Source organism: Hylobates moloch, unplaced genomic scaffold (assembly GCF_009828535.3).
Source record: "Hylobates moloch isolate HMO894 unplaced genomic scaffold, HMol_V3 SCAFFOLD_11, whole genome shotgun sequence".
NCBI classification, from domain to species: domain Eukaryota; kingdom Metazoa; phylum Chordata; class Mammalia; order Primates; family Hylobatidae; genus Hylobates; species Hylobates moloch.
This window is the reverse complement of record NW_026652286.1, coordinates 15,220,118-15,242,309: the sequence shown is the minus strand read 5'-3', so window position 1 is coordinate 15,242,309 and position 22,192 is coordinate 15,220,118. Positions and strand designations below refer to the sequence as shown.

Genomic DNA, 22,192 nt, shown 5'->3' with positions numbered 1-22,192 from the left:
AATGGACTTTCATGCCTCCATGATTGTTCTATTCTTTTTTTTTGAGATGGAGTCTCGTTCTCTCGCCAGGCTGGAGTGCAGTGGCGATCTTGGCTCACTGCAACCTCTGACTCCCGGGTTCAAGCAATTCTCCTGCCTCAGCCTCCCAAGTAGCTGGGATTACAGGCACGTGCCACCACGCCTTGCTAATTTTTGTATTTTTAGTAGAGACGAGGTTTCACCATGTTGGCCAGGATGGTCTTGATCTCCTGACCTCGTGATCCGCCCACCTCAGCCTCCCAAAGTGCTGGTATTACAGGCATGAGCCACCGCGCCCAGCCAATTGTTCTGTTCTTTTTTAAATGAAATGCCAACAGGATGGAATGGGAAGGGTGGAGATGGGAACCTTATGCTTAAATCCCATTTCATCAGCCCAGCACAGTGGCTCACGCCTGTAATCCTAGCACCTTGATAGGCCAAGGCAGATGGGTTGCCTGTGCTCAGGAGTTCGAGACCAGCCTGGGCAACACAGTGAAACCCCATCTCTACTAAAATACAAAAAGTTAGCCGGGCGTGGTGGCATGCACCTGTAGTCCCACCTACTCAGGAGGCTGAGGCAGGAGAATTGCTTGAACCCGGGAGGTGGAGGTTGCAGTGAGCCGAGATCGCACCACTGCACTCCAGCCTGGGCAACAGAGCAAGACTCCATCTTCCCCCCAACTCTCCCCAAAAAAATCCTATTTCATTTTTCGAAGCCAAATTCTAGGGTCATCTTTTCTCTAAAACTTTCTCCAGCCCAGCTAAAGAAAATGATTTATTTTGTGCTTTCACAGTACTTTGTTAATAATGCTAAAAAGTACCTTGCACTATTGTGATTAATGCCATAGTTATCTGTCCCTGCAGAGTGTAAGCTCTTTGATAATCCTTGTATTTTAGGCATCTTTGAAAACCCAGTGCCTAAAATAGTGTCTAACACATAGTATATGCTCAATAAGTGTTGTGAATTGAATTCTTTTTTCTTTTTTCTTTCTTTTTTTTTGAGATGGAGTCTCACTCTGTTGCCTAGGCTGGAGTGCAGTGGCGCGATCTCGGCTCACTGCAACCTCCACATCCTGGGTTCAACCAATACTCTGCCTCAGCCTCCCAAGCAGCTGGGATTACAGGTGCCCACCACCATGCCCAGCTAATTTTTGTATTTTTAGTAGAGACGGGGTTTCACCATCCTGGCCAGGTTTGTCTTGAACTCCTGACCTCAGGTGATCCACCTGCCTCGGCCTCCCAAAGTGCTGGGATTACAGGCGTGAGCCACCACGCCCGGCCAAATTGAATTCTTTTTATGACCTCCCTTTCCCTAATTTCTGAACATTCTCACTTATTGTCTTTTTGTCTATATAACAACCATTGGTTATATATCTAGTCAAAATAAAAAGATACACATAATATTGTTATTTTTAATATTTCAATGAATTTTAAATATGCTATCTAATAATATGCAAGTTTTATTAGCATAGTATTTTCTTTCACTGTTTATTTTTTTGAATGACCAAATATGAAACAGCAGTTTATGTGATTCCAATTTATTTTTATCAGTATCTTTGTTTTTTTAACCTGTCTTGATCCAATCTCAGTAGCCACACTACTATTGCCCTTCACTCAAGAATGGTGAAAAACTTACAGATAGAAATACAATTAAAAAGTAAATGTGATCTCCCACTGAAGAAAACTCTTATAGAACCAAGGCAGCTTTTTCTTACTTATCTATATTCTGTTGAGTACCAAAGCATAATGGAAGCAAAATGATTGCAGAACTTAAAAATTCTAAGATAAAACCGACTTTATCCACATTTATAGATTGAGGCCTCACCAGTGAAACTGCTTATTTTTCTTAATAGTTTTCTTTTTTTTTCTTGAGAGAGGAGCACAGTTGTAGTCTCAGAGAAAATGAATGTTTAATTTTCTTAGCTAAACTGATCTTTTTGGGGTTTTTTTGCGTGTTTGGCATATTTAAGTTTATATTTCCTTTTCACTTAAACAGTTTTCCTTATCCTGATAGCACCATTTCCATGGGCTTTTAAACACTGGGGATGAAAAGAAGGTACATGGATAAAATGTAGATTAACTGATGCTAAAATGAACATTACTATGCTTGTTGCCTAATGATAAACTGTACTAGTATACCAATTAAGGATTTTTTAGTATTCTGATAAAATTAAATACAAAACTTTTCTTAGATTTAAGTAAACCTTAGCAAAACCATCAGTGAAGACTTGATGTCTCCAAACTATAAATTAAGAAAACATGTTAGTTCCAACCGGGCGCGGTGGCTCACGCCTGTAATCCTAGCACTTTGGGAGGCCGAGGCGGGCAGATCACGAGGTCAGAAGATCGAGACCATCCTGGCTAACACGGTGAAACCCCGTCTCTACTAAAAATACAAAAAATTAGCCGGGCGTGGTGGCGGGCGCCTGTAGTCCCAGCTACTCGGGAGGCTGAGGCAGGAGAATGGCGTCAACCCGGAAGGCAGAGCTTGCAGTGAGCCAAGATCCAGCCACTGCACTCTAGCCTAGGGGACAGAGTGAGACTCCATCTCAAAAAAAAAAAAAAAAAAGTTAGTTTCAAATGAATCAAATCAGGAGTTACTTATGTAATAATTTGAATCAAACAAAATAATCTACAGAAAATATTATCAAGCTGGTATTTAGATATCCATTACTATAATATATTGTATAGTATAATTAGCACAATAGTCTAAAACATAATCATACTTTCCCAAAATATAGCTTCATAAACTCATAGTGACTTTCTACTCTGTCATTTATTTAAAAAGAATTTAAAATGCAATTAAAATTGATATTAGCATAGAATAATTAATTTTGGGGTCCACCAATGTTTAAAGTGAACCTTTATATTTCACAATTTGATTTTACCTCATCTTACACTATTATTTTATCTACCTTGCTGAATTAAAAATTATTATAAAATAAAAAAAGTGATTTAAGGAAATAGCTATGTTTAGAATACAACAACCCTTATGATATGTTGTTAATATGATAAAACGGTAATACTACAGAAGTCAACTACTGCACATATGTTCTAAACATGGCTCTAATATATCTCAACAAAACTGCTGAGGAAAGCAAAATAGATCAGTTAATAATAGTACATATATAATTATTTTAATCATTTGCTAAAATACTATGCAATGGTTTTATGAAAAAGTAAATTAATTTTTCTTTGTCACATATGGGAGTTCAAATTATATATATGCATGCATGCATATATACACAAACATGTATTTGTGTGGTCTTCCATGCATAAAAGCATTACAGGGAATTTCATTAAATTTAGCTTTTAAAAAGCATTCACCTTTTTGGAAATATGAGACCAAGAAAAAAATGTGTCTGATTTTAGTCCTCTAATATTTTTGCAATATTTTCTTAGTGTTTATAGTTATTTTAAATGTCTAAAACTATTTAAAATATTTTATTATTTTACTATTTAATAAACTTACTTGTCTTTTCCAAGTTCCTAGTGCTTTTTCATGCTCATTTTGAAGATTAAGAAACTTTTCTTCATTTTCTTTTACCTTCTCCCTTTGCAGCTCATTATCTCTTTCAAGGGTCTGCAATAAAATTAATTATCCAAAAAATAATCAATACCACATTAATGAATTTTGATGTGTTTTATGTTGCTTGGACCTTTGCTTCTAACATGCTGAAAGTGCCATACAGATCAGTGATAATGTGCTATCTCAACAATAATTTTCATAAATTAATGGAAAAGTGCTTATAGTTTAGCTAACAGAAAATAGGGGGAGGTTATGATAAAGAAATGGATATAAAAGGGTATAAAAACATTGCCATTATTCAGTTTCACTGCATAAGTTTTAATGTGCTGAAAAGGTAATATAAAGTACAGCACTGAAAAGTATGAAATGTAGCACAATCCAGCCTAACTCTACTAAAGAAATTTAACTACCACAGAACATTTTTTCCATTATCTGTTTATTTTAGAAATTAACTGGCTAGAAAACTCTTAAATACAATTTTAATTTTAATTTCAAATTAACACTTTTTAAGCATAACTTAAATATTTACCATATTAACTTAATTACTTCATTGAACTAACATAACGGAATCACTAACACACTCTCCCTCCCACAAAATAAACTTAGAGAGTAAAAATACTATCATGTGTTTTCTAAGACTAGGTTTTTAAAGCTATTAAATCAGTGTCATCAATAATATTAGGTTTTTCCAGTGTCTGCTGATAATCCAAGTAAATTTCTATAAAAAGATAAACAGTGATAGAACTCCTGCCTACATGCCTAATACATCTGGAATCTTTAAGTTGTTTACAAAGCTATGTACATTCAGGTTAAAAATGTCAAGCCACACCAAAGGATTTTTTTTTAAAAAAAAGTAAAGTTATTCTCTCAGTTTTCCACTCCAGAAGTAACCACTTTAGCAGTTTCTTGTATTTCTTTCCAGAAATTGTCTATGTATGTAAAATATATATACATTTTTAAATACAGATGAGACCATATTGTACACTGTTCTGTCATCTGCTTTCCTTAAAAAAAAAAAAGTTTTGCTTACTTTCCATATTACATATATAAATCCATCTCATTTGAATTCCATATTATTCATAGTACTCCATCTATTTAGAGAATTCTCAATTACGTCTAGAATATCAGTATGCAAAGATAAATTATGTAAAATTATGGCAACATATCTAATAAGAATTTTACAATTTTAACATGGAGATTCTCCTCTTGCTCATAAGAAGCTATGCATTTTAAGAGTACCCAATGAATACCTATTTTGATTGCCTCTATTTCAGGATAAAATAGATATTTTTATAAAAGTAACAGTTCCTTAATTTATAGGTATATAGAGTCATGTGTTGGTTATAGACAGGGATATGTTCTGATAATTCCATCATTAGGTGATTTTTGTCACTGTATGAACATCATAGAGTGTACTTACACAAACCTAGATGGTATAGCCTACTAATGGTATAGCCTACTAATGGTATAGTCTACATGTAGACTACATGGTATAGCTTATTGCTCCTATGCTACAAAACTGTACAGCATCTTTCTGCACTGACTAGTGTAGGCAATCGTAACACAATAGTATTTTTATAACTAAGGATATCTAAACATAGAAAAGGTACAGTAAAAATGAGGTATAAAAGATTAAAAATGGTACACATGTAACTATATAAGGTACTTACCATGAACGTTGCTCTGGGTGAGTCAGTGAATGTGAAGGCCTAGGACGTTATTACTCACCAACATAGGCTTTATAAATGCTGTATACTTAGGCTACATTAAATTTTTTTAAGTTTTTCTTTCTTCAATAATAAATCAAGCTTAGTTGACTTTAAAAACTTTTTTTTAACTTTTTGACTCTTTTGAAATAACACTTAGCTTAAAACACACAGATGGTACAGTTGTATAAAAATATTTTCTTTCTTTATATCCTTATTGTATAAGCTATTTTTAAATTTTTATATTTTTCCTTTTTAAGCTTTTTGGTCAAAAACTGAGACACATCATCACAGCACTATTCACAATAGCAAAGGCATGGAATCAACCTAAATGCTCATCAACAGTAGACTGGAGAAAGAAAATGTGGTACATATACACCATGGAATACGACACAGCCATAAAAAGAATGAGATCATGTCCTTTGCAGCAACATGGATGGAGCTGAAGGCCATTATCCTAAGAAAACTAATACAGGAATAGAAAACCAAATATCACATGTTCTCACTTATAAGTGGGAGCTAAACGTTGAGCACATATAGACACAAAGAAGGGAACAATGGACACCAGGGCCTACTTGAGGGTGGAGGGAGATCAAAAAACTACCAATCAGGTACTATACTTATTATCTGGGTGACAAAATAATCTGTACACCAAACCTATGTGACTCTCAATTTACCTATGTAACAAACCTGCACATGTACCTCTGAACCCAAAAGTTAAAAATACATATATGTAACATAAAATTTACCATTTTAACCATTTTTAGGTGTATAATTCAGTAGCACTGAGTATATTCACAATGTTGTGCAACTATCACCACTATCCATGTTCAGAACTTTTTCATCATCTCAAATAGAAATTCTGAATCCATTAAACAGGAGCTCCCATTTCCCCTCCCCAATTGTTCATTTTAACAAATACATATGTTCATGTAACTCCCAGAAGATATAGAGAACAGTCTTATTATTTCCAAAAGTTCCCTTGGGCCACTTTGCAGCACCCCTATTCTTCACTGACCATCAATAATCTGTTTTCTGTCTAATTGTGGCTTTTGTAGAATGCCCTATAAATGGACTTACAGAACAACATTGTATGTAGCCTTTTGAGTCTGGCTTCATTTACTTAGCAAAATGCATTTGAGATTCATCCATTTTGTTGTGTGAATCGGTAGTTGGTTCTCTTTTACTGCTGAGTAATCTGTTGTATGGATGCACTATAGTTTGTTTATACATTGACCTCTGGGTTGAACATTTGTGCTGTTTCTAGTTTTTAATGAGTATTAATAAAGACACTGTAAATATTATAAAAAAAAAAAACTAACACACAAACACACACATTAGCCTAGGCCTACACAGAGTCAGGATTATCAATATTATGTCTTCCGCCTCCACATATTTTCCCTCTGGAAAGTCTTCAGGGGCAGTAATACTCATAGAACTTTCATCTCCTATCGTAATACTCCCTTTTCTGGAATACTTCCTGAAGGACCTGCCTGAGGCTGTTTCACAGTTAACTTTTTCTTTTTCTTTTTCTTTTCTTTTTTTTTTTTTTTTGAGATGAAGTCTTGCTCTGTTGCCCAGGCTGGCCTGCAATGGCGCGATCTCGGCTCACTGCAACCTCCATCTCCCAGGTTCAAGCGATTCTCCTGCCTCAGCCCCCTGAGTAGCTGGGATTACAGGTGCATACCACCACACTGGCTAATTTTTGTATTTTTAGTAGAGACAGGGTTTCACCATGTTGGTCAGGCTGGTTTCGAACTCTGGACCTCGTGATCCACCCGCCTTGGCCTCCCAAAGTACTGGGATTACAGGCATGAGCCACCACACTTGGCCAACTTTTTTTTTTTTAATAAATAGAAGAAGTAAACTAAAATAATGATAAGTAGTATAGTGTAATAAATACATAAACTGGTAACATAGTCATTATTATCATTATCAAGTATTATGTACTATACATAATTGTATGTACTACACTTTTATATGACAGTGCAGCAGGTTTGTTTATACCAGCATTACCAACAAACATGTGAGTAATGTGTTGTGCTATGACAATATGATGGCTATGATATTAGCAGATGATAGGAATTTTTACCTCCATTATAATCTTATGGGGCCACCATCTTACACGTGGTCTGTCATTGACAAAACATTGTTATGTGGTGCATAACTATAAAACAGAGTAGTTTCTAAATATTTATAGTGTGTATAATAGATGCTTAGTACTTTAACATTCTTACAAATTTTTTTATTGATAATATATTGTATTTTAGAAGATAAACAAATAAAACTTTAGAGAAGATATGGGAGAATAAACCACAAGTCTGTATCCTAGTAATAATAAATGACCAAGAATATCATGTTCTTAAAACAGTGCACTAGCAATATCAATCGTTTCTTGTCTGCACCCAATAACTCTATCTAAAAGAAACTGCCTACTTCAGGTATTCTCTCGATTTCAGTTTTTTGGAGACATCCATCCTTCCATTACAATTTTGACCTACTTCTCTCTGTCAGCCGTACAAATTAGGTTATCTCTGAGGATACCCTTTTTCAGTTCTGTCATGAGTCTCCTGTTTCCCAGATCCCATAGTTTCCTGTCTTGGTTTACTCCCTTGTCTTGGTAGAGCAAACATTCTATTACTTCTTGATAAAGGAGGCATAGGTTGGTAAATTTTTTGAGACCCTATACGTCTGAAGATGTCTTGATTCTACCAATACTTGGCAATTTGTTTGGCTAAATACAATACAACTCTGCTTCAGAAATCAATTTTTTCCCAACATCTGAAGGCATGGTTCTATTGTCTTCTACGTTTAGGTGTTGCCACTGAGAAGTCTGAAACCTTGTGTTACCACTCTCATTCTTAATCCCTGTATATGACCTACTTTCTGGTACAATTTTAGAATCTTTTCTTTATGTGTTGTACAAAATTTCATAATGATATGCATTGGTATTGGGCAAGACAAACTTACATCTGTCAGGCCTGGATGACTTTTTTGTATTAATTCTTTGGTCACTTCCTCTCCCTCTATTTTCTCTCTTGTATCTGTGACACTCACCAGACAACTTGAACTGACCCCCCAATTTCCTTTCCTGTTTTCCATCTTTTTGTCTTTTGGTTCTACTTTTTAGAGGACAGTATTATCTTCCAACCTTTCCTTTGTACTTTTTATGTCTGCTAATATATTTATCTAAAGGGCTCTCTTTTATTCTCTGAGTTTCTTTATGAACTCAAAATTCTTGTTTTGTAGATTAACATATTCCCTTTAACTAAATATACTTTCTTAGTTTCTACAAGGTTTTTTCATTATCCTATTTGTTTTGTCTGTTTTTCCTATTGGAGGCTGTATTAGGTTGTTCTTGCATTGCTAAAGAAATACCTGAGACTGGGTAATTTATAAGAAAAGAAGTTTAATTGGCCCATGGTTCTGCAGGCTGTACAGGAAGCATAGCACTGGCATCTGCTTCTGGCAAGGCCTAAGGAAGCTTTTACTCGTGGTGGAAGGTGAAGTGGGAGCTTGCACATCACATGGTGAAAGCAGGAGCAAGAGCAAGGCAGGCAGGTGCCACACACTTTTAAACACCCAGATCTCGTGAAAACGAGATCATTCACTATCCTCATTCACTATCTTGAGGACAGCACCAAGCCATGAGGAATCCACCCCCATGACGCACACACCTCCCACCAGGAGCCACCTCCAACATTAGGGATTACATCTCAACATGAGATTTGGGTGGATAAATATCTAAACCATATCAGAGGCTTTCTTCAAATGTCCAGTAATCATTAACTACCTATTCATATTTAAAAATGAGGTATTAAAATGCCGGCTGAAAGTTTTGTCAAATGGTAGGTTTCACTGTGGATTGACCTGGCTGAGCTATTTCACTGGGAAAGCTTAACTGTAGCAGCTGTAGTCTTTTCTCTCAGGCAGGTTAGCTTCCTCTGAAAAGAATCTTCCATTTTTCTGCCAGAGAATTAGGCTAGCTGCCCTCTAAATGAGGATACTGGGCTGGAAGGTCTCACTATTTAGAATTCAGACTTCCAACCTCTTGTCAATATCATACTCGTAGTAGTAAACTGATAAACTAGCTCTCAAAAAAAAAAAAAAAAGCCTGATTTGAGGCATTTGCCATTTTCATTCATGTTAAATATTCACATCATAGTTAATTTCAAACTACCATTGGTTTAACAACCAGTTCACAAAATTCCTTAATATCTAACAACCAGCTCCCACTGGCAAAAGCTGGCTCCAGCAAACCACTAGATCCCCTTCCCCCCAAACCTCAGCTGTTCCTCAGATTCTCCAACAGAAACCTCCAATCTTCTGCAAAGTAGGAGAGGAGCACTGTCTACTTGGGCAGGGTGGGAAAGAGAATATGGGATTGCAATGGCTTCTTATATAGATTTAGTTTCTGGCTTCAGCTGCCTACTCTACTTCTAGAGGCACATGATACTTGCAAATCTTGACCATTTCTGCATCTTTGATTTCGTTTCTACTTCTTCTCTTGTGCTAAGTAAATTACCATTGTCCATCTGGTTCCCACTTTTTAGTACTATTACTGTTTCCTCCCCATTTCCTTGTCCTTGTGGATATATTAGTGTCATTTTATTGCAGTTTCAAAAATACGTAACGTGGGGTTAAACATGCTTAACTAGAAGTCCTGACCAGGCAATATCTAAACTTGGAAAGACTATGAGTTTATTCATGTTCATCTTTCAGTCATTAAAGAAAATTTAATGAGCTCCTACGATGTGCCAGACACTGTTTTAGGTTTTTATGCTACATCAGTGGAAATGTTGCTGTCCTTATGGAGTTTATATTCTTTTTTTTTTTTTGAGACGGAGTTTCACTCTTTTTTTTGTTGTTGTTGTGTTTTGTTTTTTTTTTTTTTTTTTTTGAGACGGATCTCGTGCAATGGCGCAATCTCGGCTCACTGCAAGCTCCGCCTCCCGGGTTCACGCCATTCTCCTGCCTCAGCCTCTCCGAGTAGCTGGGACTACAGGCGCCCGCCACCATGCCCGGCTAATTTTTTGTATTTTTAGTAGAGACGGGGTTTCACTGTGGTCTCGATCTCCTGACCTCGTGATCCGCCCGCCTCGGCCTCCCAAAGTGCTGGGATTACAAGCGTGAGCCACCGCGCCCAGCCTTGAGACGGAGTTTCACTCTTGTTGCCCAGGCTGCAGTGCAATGGTGCAATCTCGGCTCATTGCAACCTCTGCCTCCCAGGTTCAAGCAATTCCCCTGCCTCAGGCTCCCGAGTAGCTGGGATTACAGGCATGTGCCATGATGCCCATCTAATTTTGTATTTTGAGTAGAGACGGGGTTTCACCATGTTGGTCAGGCTGGTCTCGAATTCCTGACCTCAGGTGATCCACCCACCTCAGCCTCCCAAAGTGCTGGGATCACAGGCGTGAGCCACTGTGCCGGGCCATGGAGTTTATATTCTATCAGGGATTGTTTCTTGGCCTTTTGGCTAAGATTAAGTATAGTATATTCTATTAGGAAATTATTTGGGGTATTTTTGCATCTGGATAACAGAGACAGCTGATCTAGCAATTTTGTTAGACCAGCTACACTAAGACCACAACTCTTAACTTGCCCCTTCATGAGCTCTAAGTCTGGTACTTATGTACCATTGAATTCTACAGAGCCTATGGTAGTCATAAATATGTAGTTATGTGTTTCTCTTAGTTAATGGTGACTGTGAATATAATTCCAGGATCTTTTGACTATAACTACCAATAACTTAGATAATCCAAATGCCTCTCTCTTTTGAAAACCATCTCTGAAAAAAATTGATATTGTGAAAATTCAGAATGAAGCCATTTGCTAATGCTTTAATCTTCCAAAAACTAACTAAATGATCCTAGTTAATACTATGAAAAAATACTATAAAAAAACTAAGTATATTATTCTTGTTAATACTATGACTATAGGAACATAACTATGCTTACAACTGGACTAAACAATAATTAAATCACAATAGAAAATATTTCCTATCATGAGAATTTAGCTTTCTATGCTCTAAATTTTACTACTAGAAAAGTAAGACAGATGACAGCATGATTGCAGAGCACTGAAAAACAGTTGGCCATTATCAAGAGTTATGATCCCTTTTAGTACAGGTAGAATGAGAATGCTCCTCAAGAAAACACTTGAGATATCTATGCAACATAATCCTCAGCAACGGTTCAACATTAATATTTTGTTATGCTATATTTCAGTGGTTCTCAGATACCAGTCTGCAGACAAGTACTGATCCATGACAAAACATTCACTAGTCCAAGACAAAAAATGTCAATATAAGGTCATCAAATGTCTTTTCTTATAAAGGACTATCCTTTATCCTGAGATTATGTCCTTAATATATGTTTGATGTTAAAATGTTCTCTTTCATAAAATGATAGTAATGATAGATTGTATTGTTTGCACTTTTAATATCTTTACTTATCAAAATAAAAAGCTGACAATTCTGTTTTTGACAATACTTTAAAATTTTAGCTTATAAAATCTAGCTTCTCTATGTACTATCAAGGTTCAGGTAATACTTGTGGCAGTTAAAGAGAAAGGCATTTGAGAGAAAAAAAGAGAGGCATTTGATTATCTAATGATTGGTAGCCACAGTCGAAATATCCTGGAATTATATTTATAGTCACCATTAACTCAGAGAAATACATAACTGTATATAGGCTCTGTAGAATTCAGCAGTATGTAAGTACTGGACTTAGAGCTCATGAAGGGGCAAGTTAAGAGTTATGATCTTAGTATAATTGATCTAACAAAATTGCTAGATAAGCTGTCATAGATCTAGGAAAAATATCTTAACACTATGTTATAGAAATAGTGCTGGATTAGAATCACAACAGATTTCATCCTGATTTTGTCACTAATTTTGAGGCTTTGAACCACACTGCCTACATTTCCTGGGTCTCTCTTTTCATTAAGCAAAATGGTTGGATTAGATGATCTTTAATATTGTGTTTGGCCTAAAAATCTATGTTTCAGCTCATTTATTTGGATTAGAAGATGCTCTTGGTAACAGCTATGCATAAAGAACCTAGTTAAATTATATCACATGTTGCTTGGGAGAAGGTTCAACATATTAGAGAAATAATTCCAGTTATCTAACTATAGAGTAGGCAGGGGAGATGGGAGGTGAGTACTTGCTAATAGCTGGACTTCAAGAGAAACTTTTTTTGCTAGTCTTATATTGGAATAGGTGAAGGGATTAAAGGAAGGGAGAGGTCTGACGCTAGAATACCACCTCTCCTTCCCTCTTCTATAGTATTTGGGACACGTAAGAGAAATAAGGAAGGCAAAACTTTCGTTACATGATAAGCCATAGAACATCAATGGTGAGGAGATGTTAATAAATGTTGCATTGCTCAGGTTCAATTTGGTTCCATTCAATGACAGACTCTGCATAATTTGTTGGGCCTGGTACAAAATGAAAAACACAGGGAAAAAAGTGCTACTAAAGGTACTAAAATATACAACTTTTTCCTTTCCTTGCAGCCCCCCCCCCTTTCAATTTGTCATGGTGCTTTTTATTTTCTATTTAATATCATGATCCCCTAGGCTTGGGGATACTCACCAGACAAATGCAGACCCTCATAAGGTGCCTAAGGGCCTCATCACACAACTCAGCATGAGTGAGAGCCACCAGCTACCAGGTTCCCTGTCCTGCCAGCTGCTAGACCCATCTACTATGTCCTGGACATGGGTGGGGAAGAGAATCTTCCCTTCCCATGGGGCCTTCACCCCAACCCATGGCAAATGGGTGACTCTCAAGGGACTGCAACTGCCAGGAGGTATGCACTCAGTACCTGGACTGGGGATTCATCCTCCCTGCAGACCCCCACCAAGTCACCTGCCTAACACTTTAAGGCACTACCAACCTGCAACAAAGACAACTGTTGTTATGTCTCACGCCAAAATACTGTGGGGTACATGCACCCAACCTAGGCCCTCCCTGCCTGCACCTACACCCAACCAAAGAGTAAAGGTCAACAGTAGAACACAGACCTTTCCCCACAAACGTGACCCAGTCAAACTGCACCAATGGCAGGATGGGAACGAGCAGTAGGAGGCAAAGCAGGACGTAGATCCCCAGAGGGTGGAAGAGCCAGCAGCCAAGAACCACTCCTGGGAGGTAGTGGAAATACCTGGGCTGAGGATCCAAGCCCCTAGCACATGCTCCATTACCACTAGACTTCATTTACAAAATGTAAATTCAAAATAAAATCTTCAAGACAGTGACCATGAAACATTAAACCTGAAGCAGAAGGCCATTCTGAGTGTGGGTCCCTATGATGCCAGTGCACTGGTCACATACTCATGAAACTGGCCCTGGCCTTGACTGATGGTAGTTTTTATGTGGGAGGTAATTGTAGTTTTCTTGGGAAATGTTCAGCTTTACCCTGAACTCCTTCAGAAGGATAGAAGTATCTTCTACTGGCCACCCCTGTGGAACATATCCCCAACCCCTTTTCTGAATTGGACATCCCATCACTTGGCCCAGTGGCATACAGGGCAGTTCCTGCTCCTCCACTAATCTCCATGGTTCCTTCATGTGAAGCCAAAGAACCATAAGGTTTTTTAAGAATAATACACTTCAAGCTCCATTGGCACAGATTACTCTAAAAACTTCCTTTTTTGAAATTTGTAGACCAAAACTGGGCATCAGTTGATATGTTCTTAGTAAACTTCCAAACTTCAAGAAACATATGCTAGCTGGCTGTGGTAGTGGGCACCTGTAATCCCAGCTACTCGGGAGGCTGAGGCAGGAGAATCGCTTGAACCCAGGAGGTGGAGGTTGCAGTGAGCCAAGATCATGCCACTACACTCCAGCCTGGGTGACAGAGCAAGACTCCATCCCAAACAAAAGAAAGAAAGAAAGAAAGAAAACAAAACAAAACAAAACAAAAGAAATACGTGCCAACCGCTTCCACATGAACTTATCACATTTTACTTTACTGGTAACCCTAGAGTGGACCTTCACCTTTCTACAGCATTTCAAGCATCTAGCCAGGGAACAAAAGGTAGTCTCCCCTTCTTGTATCTCAATCCCTACAAGAGATTTTCTTGTACATTTCTTCACTCAGCTTTATAAGGGGAAATGCACCTGCCTCTGCTAGGGATGTAAGAGAAAAAGCCTCTTTTTGAACCCTGCACTCCCAAATTATCAATGGCCAACAATGTCCTCTCTTTCCCAGTCCTTTCCTTATATATACTGGAAAGAGGATGATGAGGTGTTTGTTGTGGTAACGGCACCAATTTTATCATATTCCTGTGAAGAGAGATCTACCCCAAACTTCTGAGAGCTGGCTGAATGCTCTCTTAAACTGCAGCTGACACTTTCACTTTTTATTTTCAGTGTTGCATTGTGACCACAATTCTAAGACCAAAAAAAATCCTATTCATTCTGTTATAACAGAGTGGATTTTTCATTTTGTAAAATTAAGTCAGATACTTGATAAAATTTAACATTTCACTAGTGACATAAATGTTGAATAATATATGCTCATTACTTTAGACACTGAAAACAAGTTGATGAAGAAAGTCAATATCTTACCCCTAGAATTCAAAATAATCTCAATAAAACTGGACAGAAGAATAAACTAAACAGGAAGTTAATTAGATGAAAATATACTAAAACACGATAGATAGATAGATAGATAGATAGATAGATAGATAGATAGATAGACAGACAGACAGACAGACAGACAGATAGAACCTGATTATTTTCTTTTAGCACCTTCAATTCTGCCTCCATTTCAGTATTAGCTTGAATTTGTTGCCGAAGTAACTGCTGCATATGTTGGAAAGAAATGATGATATCCTTTGAAAATACACAAATATGATATATCAATTTAAAAGTTTTAAGATAGGTATGTTTCTAAGATCATTCTTCACATACATTTTCTAGTTTCCTAACTCATTGTATTTATAGTTTAATTTCAATACTTTATATTAAACTAATGGCACATCTAATGGTATCTAAAATAATTTCTATTATATTATTTCCAAGAGTCCCTCAAATAATTAACAAAGTTTTTTGGAATAAACTGTGGATTCTAAGACACGTGAAGAATTCAAAACTAAAATAAAGATTTTTTGGCTCGCCACCCCCCAACAGTAAATACATCACTACTAAAATGTCATATGAGGTATAATATTATAAAATGTCATAATGGGCTAGGATGTCATGGCATACATTGAGAGTCAAATGGAGGAAAAGCAGAAAAGAAAAAAGAAACAGGAGGAATATTCTTTCACACATCTTTTAAAAAATGGAATAATTATAAGCATCAAATAGACTCAAATGAGAGTATAATGTCCTGAAAAAGTATGCACTACACATAAATAAACTTCAATAATTATTTGTTAGGGTATCACTGGTCTAATCTATCAAGGAAAAAATCTAAGGTATTTTTTAATGAAAGTATATTGAGACTGATTTTAAAAAGTATACACATGTACATTTAATACACATTAACTGAGTGCCTACTATGTGCTATGCATGATTCCACTTATTTTTTACATTTTATCTGATTTTTAGAATATTTACTGGCTTCCAAATATCTTATGATTGCTTACCTGTTTTTCTTCTTGAATACAGGTAATCTCTTCATTAATCTTCTCATTTAATTCCAATTCCTTTAAAATTTGAATAGTTTTAAAGTTATGATATAAAATTCAGCAAATTCTACATTCAATTCAGTACTAAACAAATTTTGGAGTGTTATGACCTATTACTACCCCCAGAGTACCCACATTTGTTTTTTTGTTTGTTTGTTTTGAGACTGTGTCTCACTCTATCACCCAGTCTGGAGTGCAGTGGTGCGATCTTGGCTCACTGCAACCTCCACCTCTTGGGTTCAAGCGGATTCCATGCCTCATCCTCCCAAGTAGCTGGGATTACAGATGCCCACCACTATGCACAGCTAATTTTTGTATTTTTAGTGGAGACGGGGTTTCATCATGTTGGCCAAGCTGGTCTCAAACTCCTGACCTCAAGTGATCCACCCACCTCAGCCTCCTAAAGTGCTGGGATTACAGGTGTAAGCCACTGCACCCGGTCCAAAGTACCCAAATTTGTTTGTGGTTTAAACAGTGACTTCAGTGAACTGAAGAAGATACTATATACCAACATAGGTTGGTGCAAAATTGTAAATGTTAAAAACTATAAAATTTCTCATCTCCAAAGCTGTCCTGGAGATACCATTGTACCACAAGATTACTCAAAACCATATTCAAGTAGAAATAAAATAGTTCTAGCCAAATCTTATTGTCCTAAAGTCTACGGCAAAAATTAATAAAAAAACAGATTCATATTACCTTTAACTATGCATATTGACTTTGCAAAGATGGAATATTTTTGTGTTACAATCCTGAAATTCTCCTAAGTTTTATTGAAAATATTAATGTTATAAACAAATACATTTAATAAAATACCATGTTGAGTCTTTCTTGAAGTTCTTGAAATTTTTGTTCTTTAATTGTTAGACTGATGTTTTCTTCTCCCATCTTATATTGACATGTGACTTTGGACTTTATTAAGTCTGAGGCTGCTTTTTTTAGTTCCTTAATAAGAAACATATCAAACAGAAAATTCAGTACACATATTTCACTAAAACAAGGTACTTTCCTGACACTTTCAAAGTTCATCCTTAAGCCTATAATTATAATTTGTTATATTTCATATATCAAGATAATACTACTGGTCCATTAAAGTGTATTTTCCCTAGTTCCCTTGCAAGATTAGCCAAGGTGGGAACATAATCTTCGGTTGTGGATCAGGCAAAGTTAATCAATCATAAAGAGATTGACTGCATGACTTTGAATCTTAAAAGGAGTGTACTAACAAAATCAACTAACTAACCAGAAGTACAGTGTTTCCATTATTTATTAAACAAACATCTTCTGAGATAAAAAGATAACAAGGAAATCTAAATTCCCAAATTTATTAGCCTCTAATAGGAAAAATTATGTAAGAAATAATTACAATACAATGTAATGAGTGCTATATTAGAAAAATGTATAAAAAACATAAACTGAGTATATCAACAAGGTATTACATGCAAAGGTGCTATTTGAACTGAATCTTTAAAGATAAATTTGCAAAGAAGACAACAAAGGGGTAGGCATTCCAGGCAAAATGTTCTACACGCACAAAGCCACAGAAACATGAAAAAGCATGATATTTTTCAGGGGAACAGAACTAATAAGATATGACTGGAGCTAATGTGTTATTTCAGGGGACAGAGTAGAATATTGGTAGTTGTGGCTAGAAATTTGGCAGGATTCAAATATTGAGAAGGACTTGTATGTTACGCTAAAGAGTTTGAACGTTATACTATAAAAAAATGGGGAATTAACCACTGAAGGATTCTGAGTAGAAGAATGACATAACAAAATTTGCATTTTAGAAAAATAACTCTGGCAGTGTTGTGGAGGGTGGAACTGAAGGATGTAAAAGCGGTGTTCATTTATGAAATTACATGTTCATTGAGTTTAGCAGACAGCAATCAAACACATTAAAATCTTGAAATACCAACTTTTGAATTGGTGTGCAATTGATTGTGCTGTTCTTCTGTGTATATTGACTATATTAAATACTCAAGAATCTGATTTTCAGTCTCGGCTACACAGTAACTGAACTCCCTTATAAAGTTAGTACCTGGCATCTTTGCTTCTCTGGTAGGCAGTGGGCAGTTTTTTCTTTTTTTTTTGAGACGGAGTCTTGCTCTGTCGCCCAGACTGGAGTGCAGTGCCACTAAGCTCCGCCTCCTGGGTTTGTGCCATTCTTCTGCCTCAGCCTCCCGAGTAGCTGGGACTACAGGCGCCCACCACCAGCCCGGCTAATTTTTTTTGTATTTTTAGTAGAGACAGGGTTTCACCACATTAGCCAGGATGGTCTCAATCTCCTGACCTTGTGATCCACCCACCTCAGCCTCCCAAAGTGCTGGGATTACAGGCGTGAGCCACCACGCCTGGCCAGTTTTTCTACATTATAAGAGCTGACTGCCTACCAGAGAAGCAAAGATGCCAGGTACCAGCTTTATAAGCATGAGGCTAGGCTCTGCTAATCTGATGCACCTGTCTTGGATATTGGATTAGTTATCACAAAAAAACAAGGACTACTGCAAATCCATCTGTTGGTAGATAGTCAGGGAAGTGTAGTAACTTCAAGCTTCTATGGGTGAGTGATACTGCAGCAGCAGCAGCATCCACTATGGTCAGCAATGATGGTATAAGCTGTGATATACAGTATTCAAGAGTGGAAGCTGGTTTTATGCTATGGTCTTGGATACTGCATAGCCTCCCTTGTTTGTAATCATTTTTCAAGTCCGAGATGACCAATGCCCTTCCAATAAATTCCTTTGCTGACTAAATCAGTGCAATTAAGAATCCTGACTACTTCATTTTCTTAAGAACTGGATAAACAACAAACTTTTGACTCTTTTGTAGAAGTAAGTTGATTTATTAGAGTGGTGAGATTATAGGAAATTTTTATTTTCTTCATTATGTGATTAGTATTTTCTATTTTTCCTAAAATAAAAACATTTTTGTAGTTTTAAAATCGTATTTAAGCTGTAAAAACAGGCACTATCACTTAGAGAGTTATTAGAGGATAGAAAATGGAAAATGACTCAATCCTAAGAAAAATTCATAGATTAGAGAAGCAGCCAGTATATAAGGCTGAGAAATAAAGTCAACTGAGATAGGAGGAAACCCAAAAGGAAGCTGAAAGAGGAGCAGCAGAAAACAGGGCTACTAATACCTTCAAAGTTCTACATGTTCCAGTTTTAGCCACCCAGGGAAAAACTCACCCAAGTATATCCCAACTCCAAATTCAAAATCCAGGAGAAAGGACTCATTGGTCTCAGTTCAAATACCACCTTTGGATATGTACACTGCATAAAATGACTGCTAAAGCAACCACGTGAGTCAAGAGATAGGGCTCTATTCTTAGAAAAGCAGGCAGACAAACTGATGTCTGGCATAAAGAGAACAATTAGTATATATCGAAGGAATGAACGAAAGTTTGAATGAAGGGGGTAGACCTTGAGCTGGGCCTTGAAGAATGAGTAGTAGATATCCTCCATTTATCACTCCTGATTCACTTCCCACCCTTTCTCCACACTGCTGTGTGCCCTATGTGGCTGATATCTGTGGATATAGCAAACTCTCTGACTTCTGGCTCCTGATTGGGTTAAATCTGTGGGAGGTACTAGCAGATCAGTAGGCTAGGAAGAGAAAGAGAATGAGGTATTTTACCAGCTCCCTCCCTACTAACCACAAATTGGCAATAGCTCTATATCTTTATCAAAGATCACAGCTAATCCTAGTGATTTGGGAGGCCAAGGCAGGAGGATTGCTTGAAGCCAAGAATTCAAAACTAGACTGGGCAACAAAGCAAGACCCTGTCTCTAAATAAATAAAAAAATATGCCAGGCATGATGGTGTATGCCTCTGGTCCTAGCTACTAGCTACTCGGGAAGCTGAAGCTGGAGGATCACTTGAGCCTAGGAGTTCAAAGCTGCAGTGAGCAATAATTGTGCCACAGCGACCCCCCCCCCACCCCCATCTCTTAAAAATAAAAACCCACCCCCTACCCTCGTCTCTTTAAAAAAAAAGAAAGAAAAAGAAAAAAAAGACCGCAGCTTCTGCCTTGAGGCTTTCTTCTGCAGCTATAGCTACAGCTCTTTCCAGATTCCAGCATCTGCTTCATTCCCTTAGCTCTTCAGGTACAGGTGTGTTAATCAGAATCTACCACTACTTTTATCTGTGGGGTGCTTCACCATCCCTTGTTGTTTTCCCTTACCTCTGTCTACAACTACGTAAATAACTTATTCATTAATCTTTTCTCAATTACCATTCCAACATGCCACCTATTTTAGTACAAGTACATTGAGAGAAAGCATTTCAAGTATGAGAAGGGATGTAGAGGAAAACAAAACCAAAAGGCAGAAAGAACTAAGAATTATGCTAATGGCAACAAAGAATTTTGGCTAAAATAGAATGGGAGATGCTTGTTAAGAAGCAATGACAAACAATATTGAACATATAGAATGGACCAGATCATGAAAGCTCTGGAAAGCCAATTAAAGAAGCCTGGGACTTGATTTGGTAGGCAAAGGAGACTTATTTCTCATTTCTTCTACATATACCAAGTACCTCCTGTGTGTCAGGCACATAAAAGTTAAATCAGTATCTTAGTAAACTTAGTCTGGCAAAAAGAATGAATAAAAACGTGAGAAAAGAACACTGGCTAAGAGGCTATTACATTAATCCAGGCATGAGATAATGAGTGTCTATAGTATTGAAAAATGGAGAGTAAAAAATATGAGACATTCTAAAGAAAAATATAATAGACTGAACAAAGAGAATAAAGGAAAAAGATGAGTCAAAAATGAGTCAAAGATGATTCTAGAGTGACTAAGTGAAACTGGAAGAAAGGAAAAGGGGACCACGAAATGTGAAAGGAAGAAACATAAAAATGGAAAGAAAATAGAAAGTGTGCTTCACAGATGGAAGAGACAAAAAGTATATTTAAAATTACACAAAATAAGAAACAGAAAATGTCCTGAGACAGACTCTTCCAAAAGCCAAAAAAATACAAATTATTAAGCCCGAACCATAGGTTAACTATTCTCAAAAAAGTCCTTCATTTACATTTTTTTCAAATTACAAAAGGCTGAACATGAGGAATTCCCTCAAATAAAGTTTCAATGTATCAGTGATGATTCACCTTCACAGGCAGCAAGATGGCTTCCTTTGAAAGCAGAGTTGCATGAATTTTTTTTTTCAGAGGTAGAGTGGATGGGAGAGGGAAGAATCCAATGTGTGACCTGTTAACCCTGAAGTTACAATAAGTCACAAAAGGAGATGATCTACAGGTGGTTGAACATATAGAACCAGAGATTAAGAGAAATGTGAGACTGAAAAACTATGTATGCCGTCATGCACATGAAGCGAATGGTTGACTTAAGAAGTCTGAGCTCACTGAAACAAATACTTTGAAAAAAGCAAAACTCTATCCCAAAACTCTATCCCAAGGATAGAGTTTTGGAAGAATGGAGGAAAAAGATAATCAGGGAGTTAGAGGAATTTATTTAGAGTAGACGACCTTGGAAAAGTTAACTATGACATAAATGTCATAAAACCAATCATTTTATGTTTTAAACATCCATAAATTTGTACAAAACATAATATTTGGTAATGAAAAACACAAAGTGTCAGTAACACTTGGGATGCTTTAGCTATAAATATCAGAAAACCATAACTAAACCACAAAATAATCAGGAAATTTACTATCCTATAACAGGGACCACAAAGTTAGGCAGGCTGGTTGACCTGGATACTTGATATACTTCAATATAGACTAGTTATTTTCATGTCTCCACTTTCCATTCTTGGGCCTCTTCTTAGACTACTAACAAGAGGCCAATTCAGGTATTATATGGCAACTGTATCATTCTGGGACTCATTAAAGAGAAAGAAAATGTTTCCTTGAACTACCCCTTGCTTGCCAGAATTGGATCACATGCTCATTCGCAAACCAAACACTGCCATGAGGAATGGAGTAATATTAATTGGCTTGGAGACCGAATGAGGCGGAATGAATATTGGGGAATTATCACAATGTCAGTTACAAGAACAGTTTCAGCTAATGTTATAAAAATTACAGATTGTTTAGAATATTACTGATTACAATCATTATGCAAAACAAAGTGAGGCAAGGTGGAAAATCTTTTTATAAGCTGCTTGACATTAATTCACCCAGTCTCTTTGGGTCAGTTCGCTCTCCAAAAAAAAAAAAAAAAAAAAAAAAAGGTTGGATCCAGTTAACCACTTTCAAATCACGCCCTGAGAAGTTTTAGCAGTTCCATGGTACCCCTCCAGGGCTGCTAACAGAGAAGAGAAGCCA

The 22,192-nt window shown here is 36.9% G+C and overlaps 1 protein-coding gene and 1 pseudogene across 3 annotated transcripts in view; one reads left to right on the top strand and one right to left on the bottom strand.

Moving 5' to 3' along the window:
* CCDC73 (coiled-coil domain containing 73) overlaps nucleotides 1-22,192 on the bottom strand; it is a 180,291-nt gene that overhangs the window by 36,004 nt on the left and 122,095 nt on the right. For 2 of the 3 annotated variants that reach the window (XM_058446414.1, XM_058446416.1), the window contains 4 exons: nucleotides 16,714-16,842; nucleotides 15,856-15,915; nucleotides 15,014-15,097; nucleotides 3,491-3,601 (listed from right to left, as the gene is read on the bottom strand). In XM_058446414.1, the coding sequence (XP_058302397.1) occupies nucleotides 3,491-3,601; nucleotides 15,014-15,097; nucleotides 15,856-15,915; nucleotides 16,714-16,842 (384 nt within the window). The remainder of the gene's footprint in view (nucleotides 1-3,490; nucleotides 3,602-15,013; nucleotides 15,098-15,855; nucleotides 15,916-16,713; nucleotides 16,843-22,192) is intronic. The other variant, XM_058446417.1, reaches the window with a different exon arrangement.
* Nucleotides 10,710-10,835, top strand: LOC116477605 (U2 spliceosomal RNA; annotated as a pseudogene).